The sequence below is a fragment of the Gorilla gorilla genome, chromosome 1 (genome assembly GCF_029281585.2).
Source record: "Gorilla gorilla gorilla isolate KB3781 chromosome 1, NHGRI_mGorGor1-v2.1_pri, whole genome shotgun sequence".
Classification (NCBI taxonomy): domain Eukaryota; kingdom Metazoa; phylum Chordata; class Mammalia; order Primates; family Hominidae; genus Gorilla; species Gorilla gorilla.
This window is the reverse complement of record NC_073224.2, coordinates 115,214,980-115,234,755: the sequence shown is the minus strand read 5'-3', so window position 1 is coordinate 115,234,755 and position 19,776 is coordinate 115,214,980. Positions and strand designations below refer to the sequence as shown.

The following is a 19,776-nucleotide window of genomic DNA, read 5'->3' as shown; positions in this document are numbered from 1 at the left end:
TTGCATCCCCCTCCCTGTAGCCCCAAATGTCATGTGGACCAGCCTGTTTCTTTCCTTCTTCCTCTTTTTTTTTTCAATAGGGTCTCACTTTGTCACCCAGACTGAAGTGCAGTGGCACAATCTCGGCTCACTGCAGCCTCGACCTCCTGGGCTCAAGCGACTCTCCCACCTCAGCCCCCCAAGTAGCTGGGATTACAGGTGTGTGTCACTACACCTGGCTAATTTTTGTATTTTTTGTAGAGACGGGGTTTCGCCATGTTGCCAAGACTGGTCTAGAGCTCCTAAGCTCAAGTGATCAGCCCACCTCGGTTTCCGAAAGTGCTGGGATTACAGGCATGAGCCACTGCACCTGGCCTAGGCTATTTATTTTGTCAACCCAGGAAATGGATACTTTGTCTAGTGCAGGGAACTCTAAAGCTGAGAGAGAAAAAAAAAAAAAAAACTCAAAGAAGTGAAGTTACTTGTTCAAGGTCACTAATAAGTGGGAGAGATGGGCTCGAATCTGGTCTTCTGCTCCAGGTTTCACATTTCTGTTATACCTTTTCTACTTATACTTGTCTTACTTAGACCTTTCCCCAGCCTCAGCAAAGAGTTCTTCAGTCTGGAGGAACTAGGGCCACCATATCCAGCTTAATTTTAGGCTTTGTCACCATCCTGCTTAGAGTATGGGGCCGAGCTCAGCTGATCAAACTCTGGGGACTCCTTGCAACAATTTTTTCTGTCTCTTTAGAGACCAGTAGGAGCTGCTGGTGTTTCTGACCTAAAACTTGTTACTTTAGCAGTTCTGGCACCAACAATGGATGGGCAACAAATGTGCCCCATGACAGATGGCAGGAGTATTTTCTAGCTTCCATTTCTTCCCCTTGCCTCCTTTTATCTTTCCACATTTGTCTTTGCCCAAAGGGAAGGATGGAAGGAGAACACTGTCCCTGAAAAAGGGTCTGTCGTTTTGCGTTAAATTGGAATTACATCAAGTCTGAAGCCATTGACTGGAATTCGAATGGTCCCAGCCTAGATGAGGAAGATTGTAGCCCTTTCTTTCTCCACCTGAAGTTAAGGTCCTCTCCAAGGGACCATTGCTTATCCAAGCTCATTGTTTGCTTTGAGCCAATTTTCCATGTGGACAGTGGTGCATGGTGGCCTCTCAGGTCCCTGGGTTAAAGTCTTGTGCAAGAGTCTGTATGGTGTCTTTGCATGGTTTAGAGTATGTGCTGTGTATTGTGTGGCCAAGGAACTGGAGCATGAGAATACTGATCATTGTTACTGATAGACTTAAAACCTCACATGGCCTTGATTAAAAAGTAAGCTGACTCTTTCGCTCAGGCCCATGGCGCCGACAGGATGGGCAAGTGTCGTGGACTTCGTACTGCTAGGAAGCTCCGTAGTCACCGACGAGACCAGAAGTGGCATGATAAACAGTATAAGAAAGCTCATTTGGGCACAGCCCTAAAGGCCAACCCTTTTGGAGGTGCTTCTCATGCAAAAGGAATCGTGTTGGAAAAAGTAGGAGTTGAAGCCAAACAGCCAAATTCTGCCATTAGGAAGTGTGTAAGGGTCCAGCTGATCAAGAATGGCAAGAAAATCACAGCCTTTGTACCCAACGACGGTTGCTTGAACTTTATTGAGCAAAATGATGAAGTTCTGGTTGCTGGATTTGGTCGCAAAGGTCATGCTGTTGGTGATATTCCTGGAGTCCGCTTTAAGGTTGTCAAAGTAGCCAATGTTTCTCTTTTGGCCCTACACAAAGGCAAGAAGGAAAGACCAAGATCATAAATATTAATGGTGAAAACATTGTAGTAATAAATTTTCATATGCCAAAAAAAAAAAAAAAAGTAAGCTATCTACAACCACTGATTTCCCCCTTTGCCTTGTGTTCGGATGGGGTTGAAGGCAGTTTGAAAGAGGTAGGAAATCATGTATTTGTTGCCTCCCTTCTAAAATGTAGGTGCTTAAATTTTTAATCTTCTTCCTTAGCTAAGTGATCCTAATGAACATCTAGTATTTTGCAAATTGGAGGAGAGACTCATGACAAGACTTCCCAAACTTCTGCCTATTAGAATCACCTAGAATGAATTTAAAACATCCATTGTTCAAGATGTATCCCATATTGATTAAGTCAAAATCTCTGGAATCCAGGAATCAGTATATGTTTCCATACTTTCTCAGCTGATTCCAATATGTACCCAAATTTGAGAACCAGCTACAAGTGGGGCTAAAAACTGGCAAGTGGCAATTACACTAACCCCTCTGAGGAGTTTGGCTTGGTTGGAAGAAACAATGACCTCACTCCTGTCGCTTAGGAGAAGCTACCTGTCTATTCTGCTGCCCATGTTCATAATCCCTGAAAGAAAGCAGGCTTCTGAATTTTCTTCTAAACTGTGTCTCTGCCCACCTCTTTCCCCATCTTCCCCATGCTGGGCTTCTTTTTACAAAGAAGTGGAGATGATGGGGCTCAAGGGAAAGGCCTGTGATTTCAAAGGGTCTATGAAAGTGTCAGCCTATGAAATGAAAGGTCCTACCTGCCTCTGTGGAATAGTATTCAATGATTCTTTAGACAGGAGTGATGACATTTTGCAGCTCATTGAGTCATGTTGGATGGGATCCAAATAAATACTTGCCTTACATAGACCCTTCCCCAGCCTCAGCAAAGAGTTCTTCCGTCTGGAGGAACTAGGGCCACCATATCCAACTTGATTTCATGTCCCCTTTCTCTTCTGAAAAACTCCAAGGTGGAACGGACATATTGACCGGTTAGTTTCAGGGAAAGGCAAGTACATGTAGAAAAACAGATGTTCGTGTTCACAGGTAAGCTCAATCCTGTATTCCGTTGCACTCACAACTTCTAACTGTGGGAGTGAATCCTACTTTTAGAACTTTCCTTGGAGTCTGTCATGAAGGATTCTAGTAGGAGCCAGGAGCAGGGCCACTGGACTTTTCCATTGTGTATACTGATGACTTTAAGATACTTTATTCTCTACCTCTTGTGTCTCCTGCTAGGAAATGCAAAGGGTGAGAGTTACAACCTCTAGGTTACGAGCCTTAGTCTAATTGGTATACCACAGTGAACTGGGATCTCTGACATTCCACAGGTCTCCTTTTAGTCTCTATTCTTAGCAATCACACACTTCCTTGCAAATCCTTCCCTTCTGACACCCCATTTGCTTCTTACTCATGTTTCTTTCTGCCCAGGTGCCAGCACTCTTCCTTCTGCTTCCACAGCTACATTGCCGAGCAACGACTTGGAAGCCGACTCTTCCCACTACCTCAACTCTGCCCAGCCTCACTCTCCTCCTAGGGACACCATAGAACTAGGAAGAATCCTGGAGCCTGGGTACCTGGGCAGCAGTGGCCAGTGGGACATGATGAGGCCTCAGAAAGGGAGTGTATCTGGGGACCTATCCTCAGGCTCCTCTGTGTACCAGCTTAACTCCAAACCCACAGGTAAAGCACAAACTAGAGACGGCAGCCTTTGAAAAGAAGTCTCATTCGGAGTCTACTCTTTTCCTACCCAGGCTGGACTGTTTCATTCCTCCATCCCTGGCTCACAGAGTGAGGGGTAGAAAATGGAAGAGCTGTGTCAGGGCTCAGTCCTTTCCGAGTTCATTTCTTCATTCTCCTGCCCAGGGCCTCAGTGCTCTGTAGGGATATGGGAAAGTCAGGGACCCATCTCTTGTGTTCTCACACTCATATCGTTCCGTCTCTCTGCAGCCTGGCCTCTTTGCAGCCCACTCTCTTAGACCCCTCCAGAATGCCAGGCATAGACGGGACTTTCTTCCATCAGTCAGGAGTTGTCACAGGAAAGGGTGCAAGGGTGCAGCTCCCCAACCCTGCACATATATCCTGTGCACAAAACTCAGTCACAGCAAGTGGAGAGGTATAGCTAAGCTCATAAATGCTGGGATGCCGCTCAGTTCCAACAGTAAGACAATCGTAATTTTCAGGAAAAGACTGAGCCCAAAGCAAAATGGTGCAGTTAATGTCCGGTGTAAGCATCCCTCTGACTTTTCTGCATCTTTTTCCTTTGTTTGGCAGGGTGGGGGGGGTGTTGTCCTCTCTCTAATCTGCCTTCAGATCTCTAGATCCTTCCAGGCTATTCTTTCATCTTCCATATTAAAAGTGATTTCAGGGAAGCATTCAGTGTCAGTCATTAACTGCATAGGGTGAGTGTAAGATCACATACTTTTACTTTAGGCCTTCTTTCTAAGGGTGGGAGGAAGGGCTTTGTCCCTTGCTAAAGAATGCTCGCTCACGTGTCAGTAAGAAGAAAGGTAGAGTGAGATCTCACCTATCATCCTCATAGTCACACCCAGGAGGTGGCCATACCTTGCCAGATGCTAGGCAGGCCTTGTCCAGAGCCCTCAGTTATTTTTCTAAAACATGTGGAACTCTCACAAGACCCCTGTGTGGGAGGAGGCCCATGGAGATTTTTTAGCAGTGACTGTTATGTGTTTGAAAGCACATTTACTATTTAAACAAAACTACCATTCTTTTGGGTGTCTGTGTGAGAGGACACAGTTGGCAGAAGGCTAGTGATATTTACAGGTCTTGCTGCAAGGCCCCTGGCTGAGCCCCACCCCCATCAGTAACCAGGATTCTCCATCTCCCACCTTTCTTCATGTCCTGGTGGTTTGGCTGCAGGGGCTGACCTGCTGGAAGAGCATCTTGGTGAAATCCCGAACCTGCACCAGCGCCTGGAGGAGTCCATCTGCATCAATGACCGCCTATGGGAGCAAGTGGAACACCGGCTGACCTCTACTGCATGTGGAAGCGGTAGGAGAGGCCCAGACCTTCCTGTTTCTGGCTCTATTTAGGGACCTTTAGGCAGAGCTTCACAGATATTCTTTACTTCACTTGCTCCTTATGAACAGTCCAGCAAGGGAGGTGGGCAAGTACTGTCATCCCTACTTTCTGAATATATCTGAGTTTAGAGAGTAACTTTCTTTAAGGCAGAACTACGTCTGATGCCCAGAGTCACCTGACTTCTCACCCCATACTTAATCTGCTTATATACTGCTGATGTCTGTGCCTTTGTTGTGTGATTGATAAGTGGTGGAACCAGGTCTGTAAGGGTCCTCCCACCTCTACCCTTGCCTCTTTACCAAGGTGGCCTTTCTCCTTACACTCTCCTTCCAAGCTGCTGTCACGTGGAGGCCAGTCTTTCCATATGTTGTTGTCCTGCCTATACCACAGCAGCAGCTGTTTAGGGAGATCGAGCCTCCTGCACCATTGCAGTTACGGCATGTGATGATGCACCCAAAGAATCCACTGAGAAGAGGCACACAGAAAACATGTACCCAGCCCCCCATGCTTCATTCAGGGCCAGGCCTTCAGTCCTTGGGGTTTTCTGCTGGGTTGGGGCAGTATCTTTCAGAGATAAAGAATGGGAAACTTTTGGAAGCTTCTGTTACCCAAATGTATACTTTCTGGGACAGGATCCACCTCTAAGTTCTACAGTCAGGGTCTGGAGTCCATACCTCAGCTCTGCAATGAGAACAGAGTCTTCAGGGAAGAAAATCGAAGACTTCAGGCTCAACTGAGTCATGTTTCCAGAGGTACGTGGTCAAAACCCACAAATTGTGGTCACTCTTAAGTTTCTTTCTTCCCTGGCCACACTAACCACCAACTGGAGAAGCAAACAAAAGAAGGTAGAGGTAACAGAGCTACTCAGATCCACCAACCCAAACTCACAGCTATTCTCAGTCTAGAGAAGGCTGCTTTCTAAGATGTGCCAACTATGGGCCCCTCAGACTCCTCGTCCCCGGGAGCGAAGAGCTCTAAGAAATCCATCATTTCTGTACAAGCCCACCTGCATATATCCAGAGTCACGAGCTATCAACCTGGATACCAGTCTGGTATCTGTTCTACCTCCCTTCACTCACAACTGACTTGGAACCAATAAAGGAGGGAGTGCGAATGCCTATCTTCCCTCTCAAGTTTCTACAGACTTTACTGCAGCAGCATGTGTCGCTCCTGGCCCTGCTCTGCTATACCTCTGCCTCCTCACCACATCCCTCACTCATAGACTCAGGGCCCCTCTCTGGTCAGTACTCCTATGACTCCATGCCGAGTGGTACTAGCAAATGCCCCCCAGCACTTTCCCAGCCCTAGCCAGGGGGCGCTCACAGGTGGGCATCATTTCTCGTGTGGCTGGGAGGCAGCTGACTTTGGTGTTGGTCTACTTGATCAGATCAATATATTATCAATAACAAAGTATTTTTATTCACAAATATTTATTGAACAGCCATAAAAAGACTGAGAGTAGTATCCAAAAGGATTAAGCTCAGAATGAAGGAATGCTTGTGGAAAAGGAAAAAGCCACCAAGAGATACTTCTAAATTAGCACCTAAATTAATTAATTAATTTAATTAATTGATTTCTGTATTAGCAAGAAGATTTGAGAGGAAAGGTCACTGCTGGGGGACGATAACAAAAGTTAACAGATAAGAAAGAGGGCAGAACTACTGAGCTACCGTTGCATGCTGGGAGAGAATAGAACAGACCTCACAGGTGAGAAGACAGTAAAAGATTTAAACGAGTACAATTTGCCAGGCTCAGGTGACTCTTTCCCCAGAGGACTTACTGAGCCTGCAGCTGTATTTTTAGAGTCCCTTCAATAATCTTTGACAACTGGTGAAGATCAGAGAAGTGCTGCAAGTTCAAAAAAGAGCAAATATCCCAGTTTTCAAAATAATGAAAGTGATACATTCCAAAAAAATCTTGACGTTGATCTTTGTCAAAATTCAAGAATGGATTATTGAACAGATGGTATGTGAGCACTTGGAAAGTGGTGAGCATTAGAAAGCAGAATTTCTCTAAGAGCAAGGTAGGACAGATTAAATAAGTGGAATGAAGGGTTTTGCAAGGAGAGAGAGGCACCATTCTCCAGACTGCGGGGGTTGTTGAGCCAGCATGCTCTTCCCACCAACATAGGGCCTTCCTTCCCTGCTCCTTAGCTCTGTTTGTCAGGGCGGATGTGCTTGGGGTCATCTTCCTGCTGAGCTCTGGCCCCATCATAATAAATCAGTCTTCCTGTGTTGTTCTCACCAGAGCACTCCCAAGAAACGGAAAGCCTGAGGGAGGCTCTGCTGTCCTCTCGATCCCATCTTCAAGAGCTGGAAAAGGAGCTGGAGCACCAGAGGGTAGAAAGCCAGCAGCTTTTGGAAGACTTGAGGGAGAAGCAGCAAGAGGTCTTGCATTTCAGGGAGGAACGTCTTTCCCTCCAGGAAAACGACTCCAGGTAAGAGGGGACCCATTGACAGAGAAGGCAGCATTCTTCATTCTTACATTCGTTCTTACATTATAAGAAGGGATATTGGCAAGACAATTGGTGTCCTCTTTTGGAAACCTCAATGTTCCCTCTGCTATTCCTGAGTTTTGTGTGTCAGTCGGGGCGTGGACGGGGGTGGGGCACTTTGAGCAGAAGAAAGGACTTCTCTGGGAATGCCTTGTCCCTCTCAAGTTGAGAGAGTAAAACTCTGTTATAGAAGTCTTCAGTATATCAGAGACATGAAAAAGAAGGGTTCCTATGCTTCCAATTACATATAGGACATTAGTCTCACCATCACCTAGGAAGCTTCTATACTGGCTGTGATGCCTGGTCCCAGCATAAGCCCTGTAACTGCTTGTCAGGATGCAAAGAGCACTGTAGGAGCAGTAAGGAGACTGTGCTGGTGTGTCTGTTCTGCTCTGAACTAATGTAGGTAATGGTGTGTTTTCAAGCAAAGTTACTTGACCTCCCTCAGCCACCATTTCCACATCTGCAAAATAAGTAATGGTCTTCATGACCCCCTGAGTTGACATCTGGGGCTCAGATGTAACCCTAACCAAAACCCTTTATGACCCCCTGAGTTGACATCTGGCTCTCAGCTTATTGCTCTGGTGTGGCTGAGTAGCTCTGCCATCTCAGTGGGCCTTGCCTCTCCCTGGTCAGACTGCAGCACAAGCTGGTTCTCCTGCAGCAACAGTGTGAAGAGAAACAGCAGCTCTTTGAGTCCCTCCAGTCAGAGCTACAAATCTACGAGGCACTTTATGGCAATTCCAAGAAGGGGCTGAAAGGTATGTGTTCTTCTCCCCTCACCCCATGAGCTTTTTGCCCTTGCATAGGATGCTAGTGAGGTCATTCCTTTGGGAGTTGTGGAGATCATGAGGAGCTACAGAGTTCTGTCTCAGAAACCGCCACCCGAGCCTGGGGCTCCCAGTAGGAACTCTCATACACAAAGCCCAAGGGGACAGGTTGTGGCACGAGCAAGATCCAGCCTGATCATTCCTAATTACTTTAAGAAAATCTAGACATTCCTAACAATGTCTAGATTGTAACATTTTTTAAAGCAAAAGAACTGTCCTAATGATATCATCATTTGAAAAGGCCTTTAATATTGTCGGTAATACATACTGACAACCCATTCAGCCCAATGCAGCAGGCAGTCTGCTCCCGCCGTGACCCTTTCCCTAGTCACATCTGTCTCTCAGCTTATTGCCCTTTCATTTAATTTTCATAAATTCTGATTTAGTTTCCCGATTTTCTAAAGAGAAGGTGAACTGGAATTTGAAGAAATACAGGGGCTTACCAGGCTGGGCGAATAGCTTAAGTACAAAGTCATGGTGAGTGTTGAGTCAGTGGGGACCAGCCTGCCCACAGGAGAAAATTAAAAGACACAAAAACAAAAAACCCTTATAGAAATACCACTAAAAGGACCTAAATTTCAATCCTGGATTTAAATATTAAGGACATTTATTGAAGACTTTGCTGCCTGCTGAAATAATAATCTAATATTTGAGAATTTTGATACATTTCTTCATTCTTTAAATGGAGAAGGGTACTCAAAACGTAATGTGAATCAGTCACAGCAGGCTGGGACAGAGGACTGACATCAATGTCATGAAATTTAGCAAAGTTAAAAAGCAAAATCCTGAGCTCAATTAAAAATATCAGTGGTAGAAATAACGGATGAGGGTAGAAATATAGGACAGGCAGCCATTCATGGACTTGAGGGTTTGGGGTTTGGTAGAAACATGTTCACACAAGTAAGGCATAGGCCAAAGATTGCTAGAAATGCCAGCTGAAACTGACACTACAGTAGTGTAAGTGTGATGTTCGCCTGTGGAGACCATGTCTAAAATATTGTTAGATTAAGGGGCACTATCTTTGAAAAGGGCATTGACACACTAGGGAACATAATGAAGACAGGGCGCACAATGGTGTGGACCAGAAATCTCCAACTCGTCAAAGAAACTAAAGAAATGTAGGCTTTCAAAAGATCTTGAGGACGTGAGAACTGGCTTCGGATATTTGAAGAACAGTCAGGTGAAAAAGAACTCTATTTTATGTCCCTCCAGAGGGCTAAACAAAGAGTGAAGGGCAGTGGAATTTAGATTGGAATTATCATAAATCCTGATTTAGTTTCCTGATTTTCTAAAGAGAAGGTGAACTGGAACTTGAAGAAATACAGGGGGCTCACCAGGCTGGGAGAATAGCTTAAGTACACAGTCATGGTGAGTGTTGGGTCAGTGGGACCAGCCTGCCCACAGGAGAAGCTTGGGGTTGGGGGAGTGAGAAGTCAGGATGGTGGAGTAGAGCCACCAAACCGTGAAAGCTCACAGGTCAGGGTGAAAGTTGACATTCTGTATAGTAGATAATGAAACTAAGTCTGTTCTTTTTCAAAGAAGATAAGCATATGATGAAAACAGAACTTTAGGATGCTAAGTTTCAGGGGATGTCCTGGAGTTGGGAGACATTAGAATCTGGGAAACTATTGGAGGGGTCTAGTGATATTCTGGTACATTAAGAGATGACAGTCCAATATAAGGTGCTATTGGGAAGATGAAAGCATATAGATAGATTTTAAAACATCTCTAAAACTACTTCATCCTGAGCTCCCTTTCCTTTCATGCTTTTCTCCCTGCCTTTTAGGACTCATTTCAAAGCTAACCACTAAAGCTCCATAATCTGTTACCTGTAATTTCAAAATTCAGTAAGATCTCCAAATTAAATTTTTCAAATACTCATTTAGTGACAAAATCTAGATGATCTGACAAGAGGATATTCATAAGTCTTTATTTATCTACTTAGAATATTCACATAGCTCATTGCAGAAATAGTTACATGTTTGATTAAGGATTGTGGCTCACATGCAACTGGGTACATGTTATATATGATATATGCACCCTGTTGCCTTGCTAAAAACTAAAATAAATTTTACCTTTCGAAATACATTTGTTTGGCCTTAAGGTTTTCAGATAAGGGATTGTGGCGTTATAGAATATTTCTTAGATCTCTTCATCCCCAGTACAAAGAAATAGACTACATGTGGTGAATGGAGGTAAATATATGTACATATATATATTTATATATGTGTGTGTGTATATATACACATGTATATACACACGCGACATATATATACACACACTATATATAGTTGTATATATATGTACACACACACACACACATATATATATAGAAAGAGAGAAAGAGAAAGACGTTGAAAAACTCATTTATCTATAATCCCTCATCTAAGGTGCCCAACTCACATTCTCACATGCTACCAAAAGGCCTCCTTCTCCTCTTTCATTTTTGAGAGTGGAGACCGCGAAATCTCTTTCTCCCTCATCCCCTACCCTTCTCTAGCTCAGTGCTGACCTTCTACCTTGGAGGATCCTATACTTTAGCCTGCAGGACTAAGATTACTATGGACTTATCCTCATCTGCCAATCAAATGCTCTATAGGTGCATGTGTGTAACTTAAGCCGCAGGGAAGTTTCAGACTGGATGTGTGCTAGCTCAGTGCCATCCCCAGGCCACACACAGAAATGATGACATCTCCATCATAGATGGGTTACATGAGACTCACATGATAGTGGGGTCCTTGGCAGAAAAGAATGTCACAGAGGAGGCTTCTGACAAGTGCATGGAAATACTTGGGTCAATGTTACCAGACTCCTCTTCTCTCTTAGCTTACAGCCTGGATGCCTGTCACCAAATCCTTTTGAGCAGTGACCTGAGCCACCTGGTGGCAGAGGTACGAGCTCTGAGAGGGCAGCTGGAGCAGAGCATTCAGGGGAACAATTGTCTGCGACTGCAGCTGCAACAGCAGCTGGATAGCGGTGCTGGCAAAGCCAGCCTCAGCCCCTCCTCCATTAACCAGAACTTCCCAGCCAGCGCTGACTCTGGAAACAAGCAGCTGCTCCTCCAAGGTAGGAAGGAAAAGGGACTTAGAAAACCCTCCGCCAGCGGGGAGATCACCAGGATGTCTGCGGCAGAAGGTGCAATCGGCCTGGTCCATGCTCCTTAGGGTCAGGTTGAAATCAGAGATGCTCTAGTCTAGCAGCCTGAGTGAAAGCATGGGATTTAGGTCAGACCGGGCTCCAGATTCTGAGTTTACCGCTTATAGGTCGTTTGATTTGGGCAAGGTATCTTAAGTCTCAGTGGTTTAAGCCTTAGTTTCCTCATATTTAAGATGAGAATAATAACAATATATACCTTATATGATTTTGAGCATTAAATGAGATCATTTACAAGTGCTTGGCACACTAAGAATTGCTCAATAATTAGCAGCTGTATATGTTCATATCTTTTTCTTGGATTTGCTTGGTGCTTTAGTTTTAGCCAAGTGTTTTCACATATATAATTTTGTCTGAAGTAAAGCAGGTTTTGCTGTCTCTGTATTTCACATAAGAAAACTTAGGTCTTGAGACATTAACAGACAAGCGAGGGTTTAGAGAAGTTATAGACAAAGCCAGGATCAGAACCAGATGTTGTGATTTTCAGTCTGTGTTCCTTCCAGCTCACTGTGCCCTGTCTCAGTATTGCCGACCTTCCCAGATTCTCTAGTCCCCCTTTCCCTCACAGGTGGGGAACTCAACTGTGTGGCAAAATGTTCCTGCCCCTAAGGAAACAGGGCTCTGGGGAAGTCCTGGATGGTGGGTGATTTATTTCGGGCGGTCATCATTCGCTTTCTCTACCCCACCCCTTGCCTGCCTTTTCAGATAGGTGTGTTTGACCAGGTCCCCCTTCTCTTCTCAATATCCCCCATCAATCTCACTTCTCCCCGTTTTCATTGAAGTGTCAGTGGTGTCCCCCTAGTCTCTTAAATCATTCAATTTCTACTTCCTCTGTCCTTTTCTCCTTTTGATACACCATTTAGTACACCATCTCCACTCACCTCCATGGCCATACCTTCAATTTTATTCAAATCAGGAACCACTTCTGTTCAGTTTCTCTAAAGCTGAGCTTTCAAACTCTCCTACCAGCTATTTCTGGGTCATGTTAATCTTTATTTTTCTCTGGTTCTTGTAGATGCTTATTTATCTGACAGTAACCTTATTTGTCAAATGAAGGTGACAATAACATGATTATGCTGTTTTAGCAATTCAATAAAAAAACACACGTGGGCCACCAAGCAAACCACCTGACCACCAGGAACTGCTCAGCTTACATTAGTTGGACACCTTGCCCTCCTCTGGACTGCCCTGATGGTTGTGGTGTTCAGTTATGTCTCCAACTCTTCCTTCTAACCAGGCCTTCCCCTCTCACTGGCTTCCCACACAGCAGCCAAGACTCAGCCCCACTGGTGCAGTCCCTGCCCCTCTTTCTCTAGCACCCCCGAGGCCTGAGCTGGAAAGCAGGCACTGGGCCACACTTGCCTGAGCAGGACCTTTTCTACCTTCTTTGTGATATTTTCCAATTCCTCCACCATAGGGTTGCTTTTTAGTCTCCAGCAAGACAATGTTAACCCACCAAGCCCTCTCTCTCCATTCTTCTCATACAAGTCAATTTTTTTCAGTATTGCCTCATCAGAATGATGACTAGAATGTTGAGTTTAGTACCCCATGAATCCATTCATTCCTTCATTCCTTGATTCTAGATTTTAATATGTACTATGTATATTTATACATATTACATTTAGTTACAGGGCATCTTATTAGATACCACACACAAATTATACTCAAGACTCGGTTTATAAAAATATACCTAATAATTTTTCAAACTAGAGGTTCTTTCTCATGGAACACCCCTCAGTTAAAGGAATACCTTTTTGTTCTGAAGAATGGACACATTCTGAACTCAGTGACTCATGGGCTTTTGCTTTGGCTTGTGGGGTATGGATAATTCTGTAAGAGGAGAGTCCTGCCACCTTAGGTCTCAGTGGGGACGGCTAGGTGTGCATGTGCTTCACGTGCAGTGTGTTCCAGGGCTCCTGAAAACTGTGGTTGCCTTTACCCCCTAGATTCAGCTGTGTCCCCTCCAGTCCGGGATGTTGGTATGAATTCCCCAGCTCTGGTCCTCCCCAACTCTGCTTCCTCTACTCCTGGCTCAGAAACGGCCATAATCAACAGAGCAAATGGTAAATATGGCAACTAAAGGGCCCAGGGATTGATGATGGAAAGAGATTAATGCAAACAACCTTTTCTTGTCTGTAAACATATTATCTGTATTTAGAGAGTTTTCTCTGCATGCCCCAAGGCCTTTAGCCCTACTCCCTGCACCTTCTGTGGCTGCCTTTCTTGCCATTGTTCATCCTCCTGTAGTTTTCCTACTGCTGTTCTTGCTTCATTGCACCATAATCTCTCCATTCTTGAAAATGTTCTCTGTATCCAGCTTGATTTCCTTGTCTGTGTCTTCTCTACCCAGAAGCTTATTATTTATTATGATTCATCCTATTTCATTTGCCAATAAGGAAAAAATTGTCTCCTGGCAAATTTATCATTAAGAGATAATGTAAGAAAGATTATAAAAATATAGAAGCCAGAAGATCTCTATGGACTTTGCCCCACTCTTGTAAATTCCAAGGCTTCCTTTCTTGTTCCCAGCCTCGTCCTTTTCTTGTTCCCTACCTCTTTTGAGTTGGAGTAAACTGAGGATATCATTATGAATAACAGAAGATTCTGTTGTGTTGTCATTTTCTTTTTTAGGCTTGGGTTTGGATACTTCTCCAGTATTGAAGACCCCTCGCAAGCTGGAGGGTGATGCTACTGATGGCTCCTTTGCCAATAAGCATGGCCGCCATGTCATTGGCCACATTGATGACTACAGTGCCCTAAGACAGCAGATTGCAGAGGGCAAGCTGCTGGTCAAAAAGATAGTGTCTCTTGTGAGATCAGCATGCAGCTTCCCTGGCCTTGAAGCCCAAGGCACAGGGGTAATCACACCTGAAGCTTTAGGTGCACTCTTTCCTTGTGCCCTTTCTTCCTTTGATGTTAACTCCTTCTCCCACCATTTTTGTTTTTTTGTTTTTTTTCCATGCTTTGCATCTCTCAACAGCTGAGGCTTCCTCTTCCATGCGTAGCAGCCAGGCCCTTTCTTCTCTATCTCCTATTTTCACTGTGAGTTCTGCTCTGTTCCATATATAGCTGACTGGATATTTCCCCTCAGCCCCACAGAAACACGTGGCATTGCCTAGCAGCCTTTGGTAGCTTATTATCTACCACAGTCATGCAGGCACATGACCATCTGTGGGCAGAGTCGACTCAATGGGATGGACAGAAACTGAAGGATTTGCAGGTGTATGGCCCCCACATGTGGAAGGGGTGAGAAGCCTGACAGCCACGGCATTTCCTTGTGCAGACTGCATACGGGGAGGGAAGGTAGTCAGCAAAGCTTCTCAGAGCACCTTTCCAGTGAGAGAGACCAGGCACCAGTGGCTGTGCTGTCTGAGCTGTTGGAGACCCATGGATGCATAGGGACAGCCCTGCCTCCACGGAGCCCCCACACTAGAGGGCAAGACACACACCCAAGTAGATAAGCACAGTACGGGGCTACAGGCACAGTATGAGAAGTCATCCTTTGTGCTGTGAGAGCGCCAATGCAAATGTGGTCATTTATCTCAGGCAAGGAAGGTAACAGGTTCATAGAGGACATAGCAAGGGGGGTGAGTTTTGAAAGCCTTATGGGTTCTGCAGGTGGAGGAAGGCATTCCTGGTAAAGGGAGCAGCACCTTAGTTCTGAGAGCTGCAAATGGTTGTGCAAGGGCTTCACAGATTCAAGCAGGCCCATGTTCTGTGCCTCACTCACAAAGGAAGCTTGAGCCCATGCAGGGGGAGGAAAGTAATCTCTCCGCTCCTGTGGTGTTACCTTTCCCCAGGTGCTAGGCAGCAAAGGTATTCATGAGCTTCGGAGCAGCACCAGTGCCCTGCACCATGCCCTAGAGGAGTCGGCTTCCCTCCTCACCATGTTCTGGAGAGTGGCCCTGCCAAGCACCCACATCCCTGTGCTGCCTGGCAAAGTGGTAAGATGCCAGTGTCCTTTCTTGGTTCAAACCCAGTTCTCCTGCCCTCCAATACTGTTCTGTCTCCTCAATGTCACAGCTTTTCCAGAAAATCAGGAGCCACATTGTGAAATGGGATAGACAGGAATTTAGAGAAGTGTCCCTGGAGGGACATCTCTGACCCTTGGTGGCTGCTTTCATTGCAGCTCTAAATACATCCCATTCCCCACCAGCCCCCTGACCCCTGGATAAGAAATCAAAGAAGAAGAGGAAGGAGTGTGGAGAAGGCGGAGACATCATAACCCTGGCAATCCATAAATATTCAGTTTCTTTACCTTTCTGAAGTTTGGATGAGCTGAAATTCAGTTAAAGCTTCAGCACCCATCTCCCACCCCACAGGTCCCGTGGTCAAATGATCACAGAATGCCCCATGAGACTGAGCCTTTTTAGCCACTGCCTGGAATCCCAACATACAACTTAAGCTGGCATCGCTGGACCAGGCCTGGGGAAAGTCAGCCTCCCCTCAGGATCTGCTCAGAGCTCAGGCTAACTCTGATTGGCAGACCCTTGTGTAGGCAGGTTTCAGGATCTCCTCCCCAGGGATTCTAGCTCCAGGTCAATGTCACCAATACCTTTTGGATCCAACTATGCTAATTCCAGGGAGAGGGTGTTGTGCCATCTTCATGTTGGCACAAATATTTACAAACTTGCAAACTTTCCTGAGTCCAGATCTCTCTCCCCAGCATAACACTTCTGAACTCTCAATCTTACCTGTGAAGGGAGAGTGACAGAACTGATATCAGGACTAAAGCAAGGTCCTCTTCAGAGTTGGGAGTTTGATACCAGCCTGAGGCGAGGTTCTCTTAAGCTGCAAGTGTGTAGGCCTGTGCTAGTCTGCATGGGGAATTCCAGAGTCTCATTATTCCTGCCTAATGGCCTCATCCTAAACTGTCCTCAGCTGGAGGTATCCGAGGCTGTGAAGGAGGAAATCCAGTTCAGGAGGGTTGAGAAGATTGTAGAATCCTTATTTGAACTGGAAAGAGCCACAGAGCACAGGGTGCTTTAGGCCTTCTGCCTGGTCAGTAAGAGTCTGTTCCTCTTATCCAGGGAGAATCAACAGAAAGGGAACTTCTGGAACTGAGAACCAAAGTATCCAAACAGGAGCGGCTCCTTCAGAGCACAGCTGAGCGTCTGAAGACCGCCAACCAACAGAAGGAGAGCATGGAGCAGTTCATCGTCAGCCAGCGTAGGTTCCCTGAGAGGGAATGGGGGAAGAAACAGGCAGTCTTCCCAATGCCGCACTTGTGCTGCTGATGAGCAGTGGCTTGGAGGTGTTGGGAGTGGAGACTGATTTGATGTCCCCAAACCTCCTGTGCCACGAGCAATTGTGGATGCAGAGGGAGGGGAGGACGGGGTGGATAGAAGGAGACTCCAAACTGAATAGCTAGAAAGGAATAAATGCTTTAGAATTCTCACGCTAAGCAAATAGGGTTAATTTCTGCTGGTGATTTCTACTCTGTGGTGCTCTTTTGTTGTTTCGGTAGCCAGAACACAAGATGTTTTAAAGAAGGCAAGGACTAACTTAGAGGTAAGGAAACTACTGCACCAGTCAGAGGCACCAAGCCTGTCCCCCACCCATCACCATCCGTTAGCAGATCTTGTAGGCGACACTTGGCCTGCTTTGGCCTCCCAGGAGAAGATTTTCAGTCCACTTGCAAGATCACAAGTCCTCAGTGAGCTTCCTGATAGTTTCTGTTCCCATCACCCTCCCACCCCGTCAGCTCCTGCCCCTGTATCTTGGTTCACTCTCACATTGTCCTCATCTCTCCTTTTTACTCCAATTTTTCTTCTTTGATGCCAGGTCAGGAGACTGGAGAAATGCAATTCAGCTCACTCTTGAAGTCATTAGATATTCAGGAGTCTGCCTCTGAATGAGCTTTTGGTAGAGGGATCTTGAGGCCAGTTATGTGTTCTTCTCTTCATGAAAAAGTAAAAGCAATTTGCAACCTAATAAACTGATTTCACTGCACACTCCTGGGTTAAGAACAGCAATTTGATTTTGCTGTATCTTTAAGTAACATGACAAAAGAGATCTGTTGGGTCTCATTGGTCTAAAAGCGAATTTGTTAAATAACAACTGAACCTTCACGGGAAAAATATTACATATGTACCAGACATTATCTACATTTACTTAAAACACTAAGTGTTAATCATTCCCTAGGAAGTGCTTTGAAGAAAAACTTGAGGTATATGAAATGGTTAAAAATCAGAAACTAAACCTTTTAACGTGAACTTCAAAGCTTTGCCATAAGCAATTGAGCATATTCCTAGAAATGTTTCTAATCCATAACCTGAGAGAATGTTGATCTCCATAGTGTGAAAATGACTTGGGCCAGTTTAACTTGCTCTTTTTTTTTAATTTTTTCACTAATTCCCTTTTATTTTTCTCTGATAATTCTTCTCTTTCCTGAGCCTCTTTAGAGCAGCACTTACAGGATTGCCTCTGTAAAGCCTTATTCCTGTCCCAGAAAAGGTAACCCAAAAAGTCTCTAGTATCCACTAAAAGGTAACCCAAAAGTCTCTAGTATCCACTGGCTTTCTCCAGTGTGGAAGCTTTCCCCTCCACCTCCCGTAGATCACTGGGAAGGACCTGAGGCCTCGGTTCTAATCCCTGGCTTATCACTAACTGCTGTGTGGCTTTGGCTTGTCTCTTAGTCTCTGTGAGACTGCTGCACCCTCATCTGTCAAAGATGGAACTGGACTTAGTTGAGCTCTGAGGTCCCTGTGGACTTGGCCCCTCCACACCCTCATTATGGTGACTGGACATAAACTTAACAGAGGACTTCCCTGCAGAATGTCCTCTTCTTCCTACAACAGGCTATTTCTATATGTGCATGTTTCATGCTAAGCACTTCTTTCTTGGGTGGAGATGGCAAAGGCCTCTTTCTGCTGAGACAAAGTGATATGGATAGTCACCTGGCCCCTGAAGAGGGAGTGGTAGGATCCAGCCACCCAGTGTGCAGTGAATTGGAGCAGGGATCTCAGCACACAGGGAGGTGGGAGGCTCCCCCTAACCTCGGGCACCTGTTGCTCCTCCAGACTGCAGCGCATGCTCTTAGCTCATCCTCTTAACTGGCTCTCACCGTGCTCCTGGCTTTGGTCACCATGTAGCTCTCACTCCTGCTTCAGGTAGCCATCAGTAGGGCCTGGCAATATACACTGATTTGGTTTGTTTTATGTTTGTCTGCAGGTGAAATCCCTAAGGGCTCTGCCGTGTACTCCAGCCTTGTGACCCTTGCCTTCCAGGAACCATGCAAGAAGCGCAGCCACCAGAAGTCCTTAAAACAGCAGGAAAGGCTGGCCTGTCCCCCTTTTGTGCAGCTACCTATCTGCTGAGGAGCATATGGGCCTCATTCCTCCAAGTCCACTGGAGGGTCCAGAAAAGGGAGTCAGAGATGTATCCTGGTGGAGCTGGGAGAAAGGCAGAAAGCCTTTCTGACAGCTATGGAATACCGTTAGCCAAGGTCCACTTGGCCCAGCACTAAGCAAAAGATGCGTAGTTTGCATAGAAGGTTTTGTGATACTGCCTCTCAACAGCCCCAGCAGCTTGGGAACTAGCAAGAGCACATTTCTTGCCTCATCAGCTGTCCTGAGATGGAAAACTCAGTGGATATAGGACCCTGATTCTGATGAATGGGGCACGTGGTCCCAATGCTGGAGCTCCTCTGACAGGTTCTAAAAGCACACTACTGAGCAGCGGTGCCCTGCCGGACACTGCTGGCGGGGGCTCAGTGAGCACTACTCACAGATCCACACCTGACCCTGTTGGGTTGAGTCAGGCTGGGCTTTGGTCTGCACTGTAGCACCTGCGTTCTTTGAGTTCACATCATGAATGTGGTGACTTCCCAGATACCATCTCAGACTTAACCTAGCACATCGTATTTCTTTTCTTCTATGATATCCAAATTGAACTGACCTCACTTCAGAGATGCTTTCCCATTTTGTCATCCTATCTTACCTTGGGGAAATTGGAGACTGATGGCCAGACCAACTCTGTTGAAATTCTTGCATAGAGCAAACCTGTGCTCATTTTTAAGTGGCATGGGAGAGGCCCCCAGCCATGGTAAAGCCTAGTCTGTGTCTTCACAATGGTGGTAGAATGTGTTTGTGTGTATAAATGTATGATATAGATTTATATATGTTGCTATCGCCATATATTGAAGGCCAACATAACTGGTGGACAGGGTGGGTGACAGAAAATGAAAGTCTTTTGTGATTATTAAAGCAAAATGTGTATAAAGAAATAAATAGTTTTTCTTTCACTGCTTTGTTTCCCATTTCTGCACCAATCCCTTGACAGTGTAAAGAACTGGAAAGAGAAAATGGGAAAGACAAACTGTGTTTAAGAAGTGCACAGTCTAATGCTTGAACTCTAACTTTAAAAGATTAAGGTTTTCCTTCTTTGTCATTTTGTAAGAATCCCCAATCTGAAAATATGAAAGAATGGTTCTTAAACTTAGTGTACCTTAGAAGCAACTGTGGAGATTATAGGAGCTACCTCCTGGTCTCCAATCCC

The 19,776-nt window shown here is 45.4% G+C and overlaps 2 protein-coding genes across 2 annotated transcripts in view; both read left to right on the top strand.

Annotated features, from left to right (window-relative positions):
* The window catches only part of LOC101126097 (myomegalin), an 85,609-nt gene extending 66,087 nt beyond the window's left edge, over positions 1-19,522 (top strand). Inside the window, 12 exon segments of the mRNA XM_063695375.1 lie at positions 3,190-3,441; positions 4,639-4,770; positions 5,433-5,552; positions 7,048-7,237; positions 7,931-8,055; positions 10,951-11,190; positions 13,224-13,340; positions 13,909-14,135; positions 15,078-15,221; positions 16,308-16,446; positions 18,507-18,719; positions 18,722-19,522. Of these exon segments, the coding sequence (XP_063551445.1) occupies positions 3,190-3,441; positions 4,639-4,770; positions 5,433-5,552; positions 7,048-7,237; positions 7,931-8,055; positions 10,951-11,190; positions 13,224-13,340; positions 13,909-14,135; positions 15,078-15,221; positions 16,308-16,446; positions 18,507-18,719; positions 18,722-18,876 (2,054 nt within the window). The 3' untranslated portion in view covers positions 18,877-19,522.
* On the top strand, positions 1,297-1,832 carry LOC115932953 (small ribosomal subunit protein uS12-like). The gene has a single exon (XM_055357038.2). It carries the CDS (start codon positions 1,342-1,344, stop codon positions 1,771-1,773), a length of 432 nt encoding a protein of 143 aa, XP_055213013.1. The 5' UTR covers positions 1,297-1,341; the 3' UTR covers positions 1,774-1,832.
* Positions 19,523-19,776: the final 254 nt, after the last annotated feature.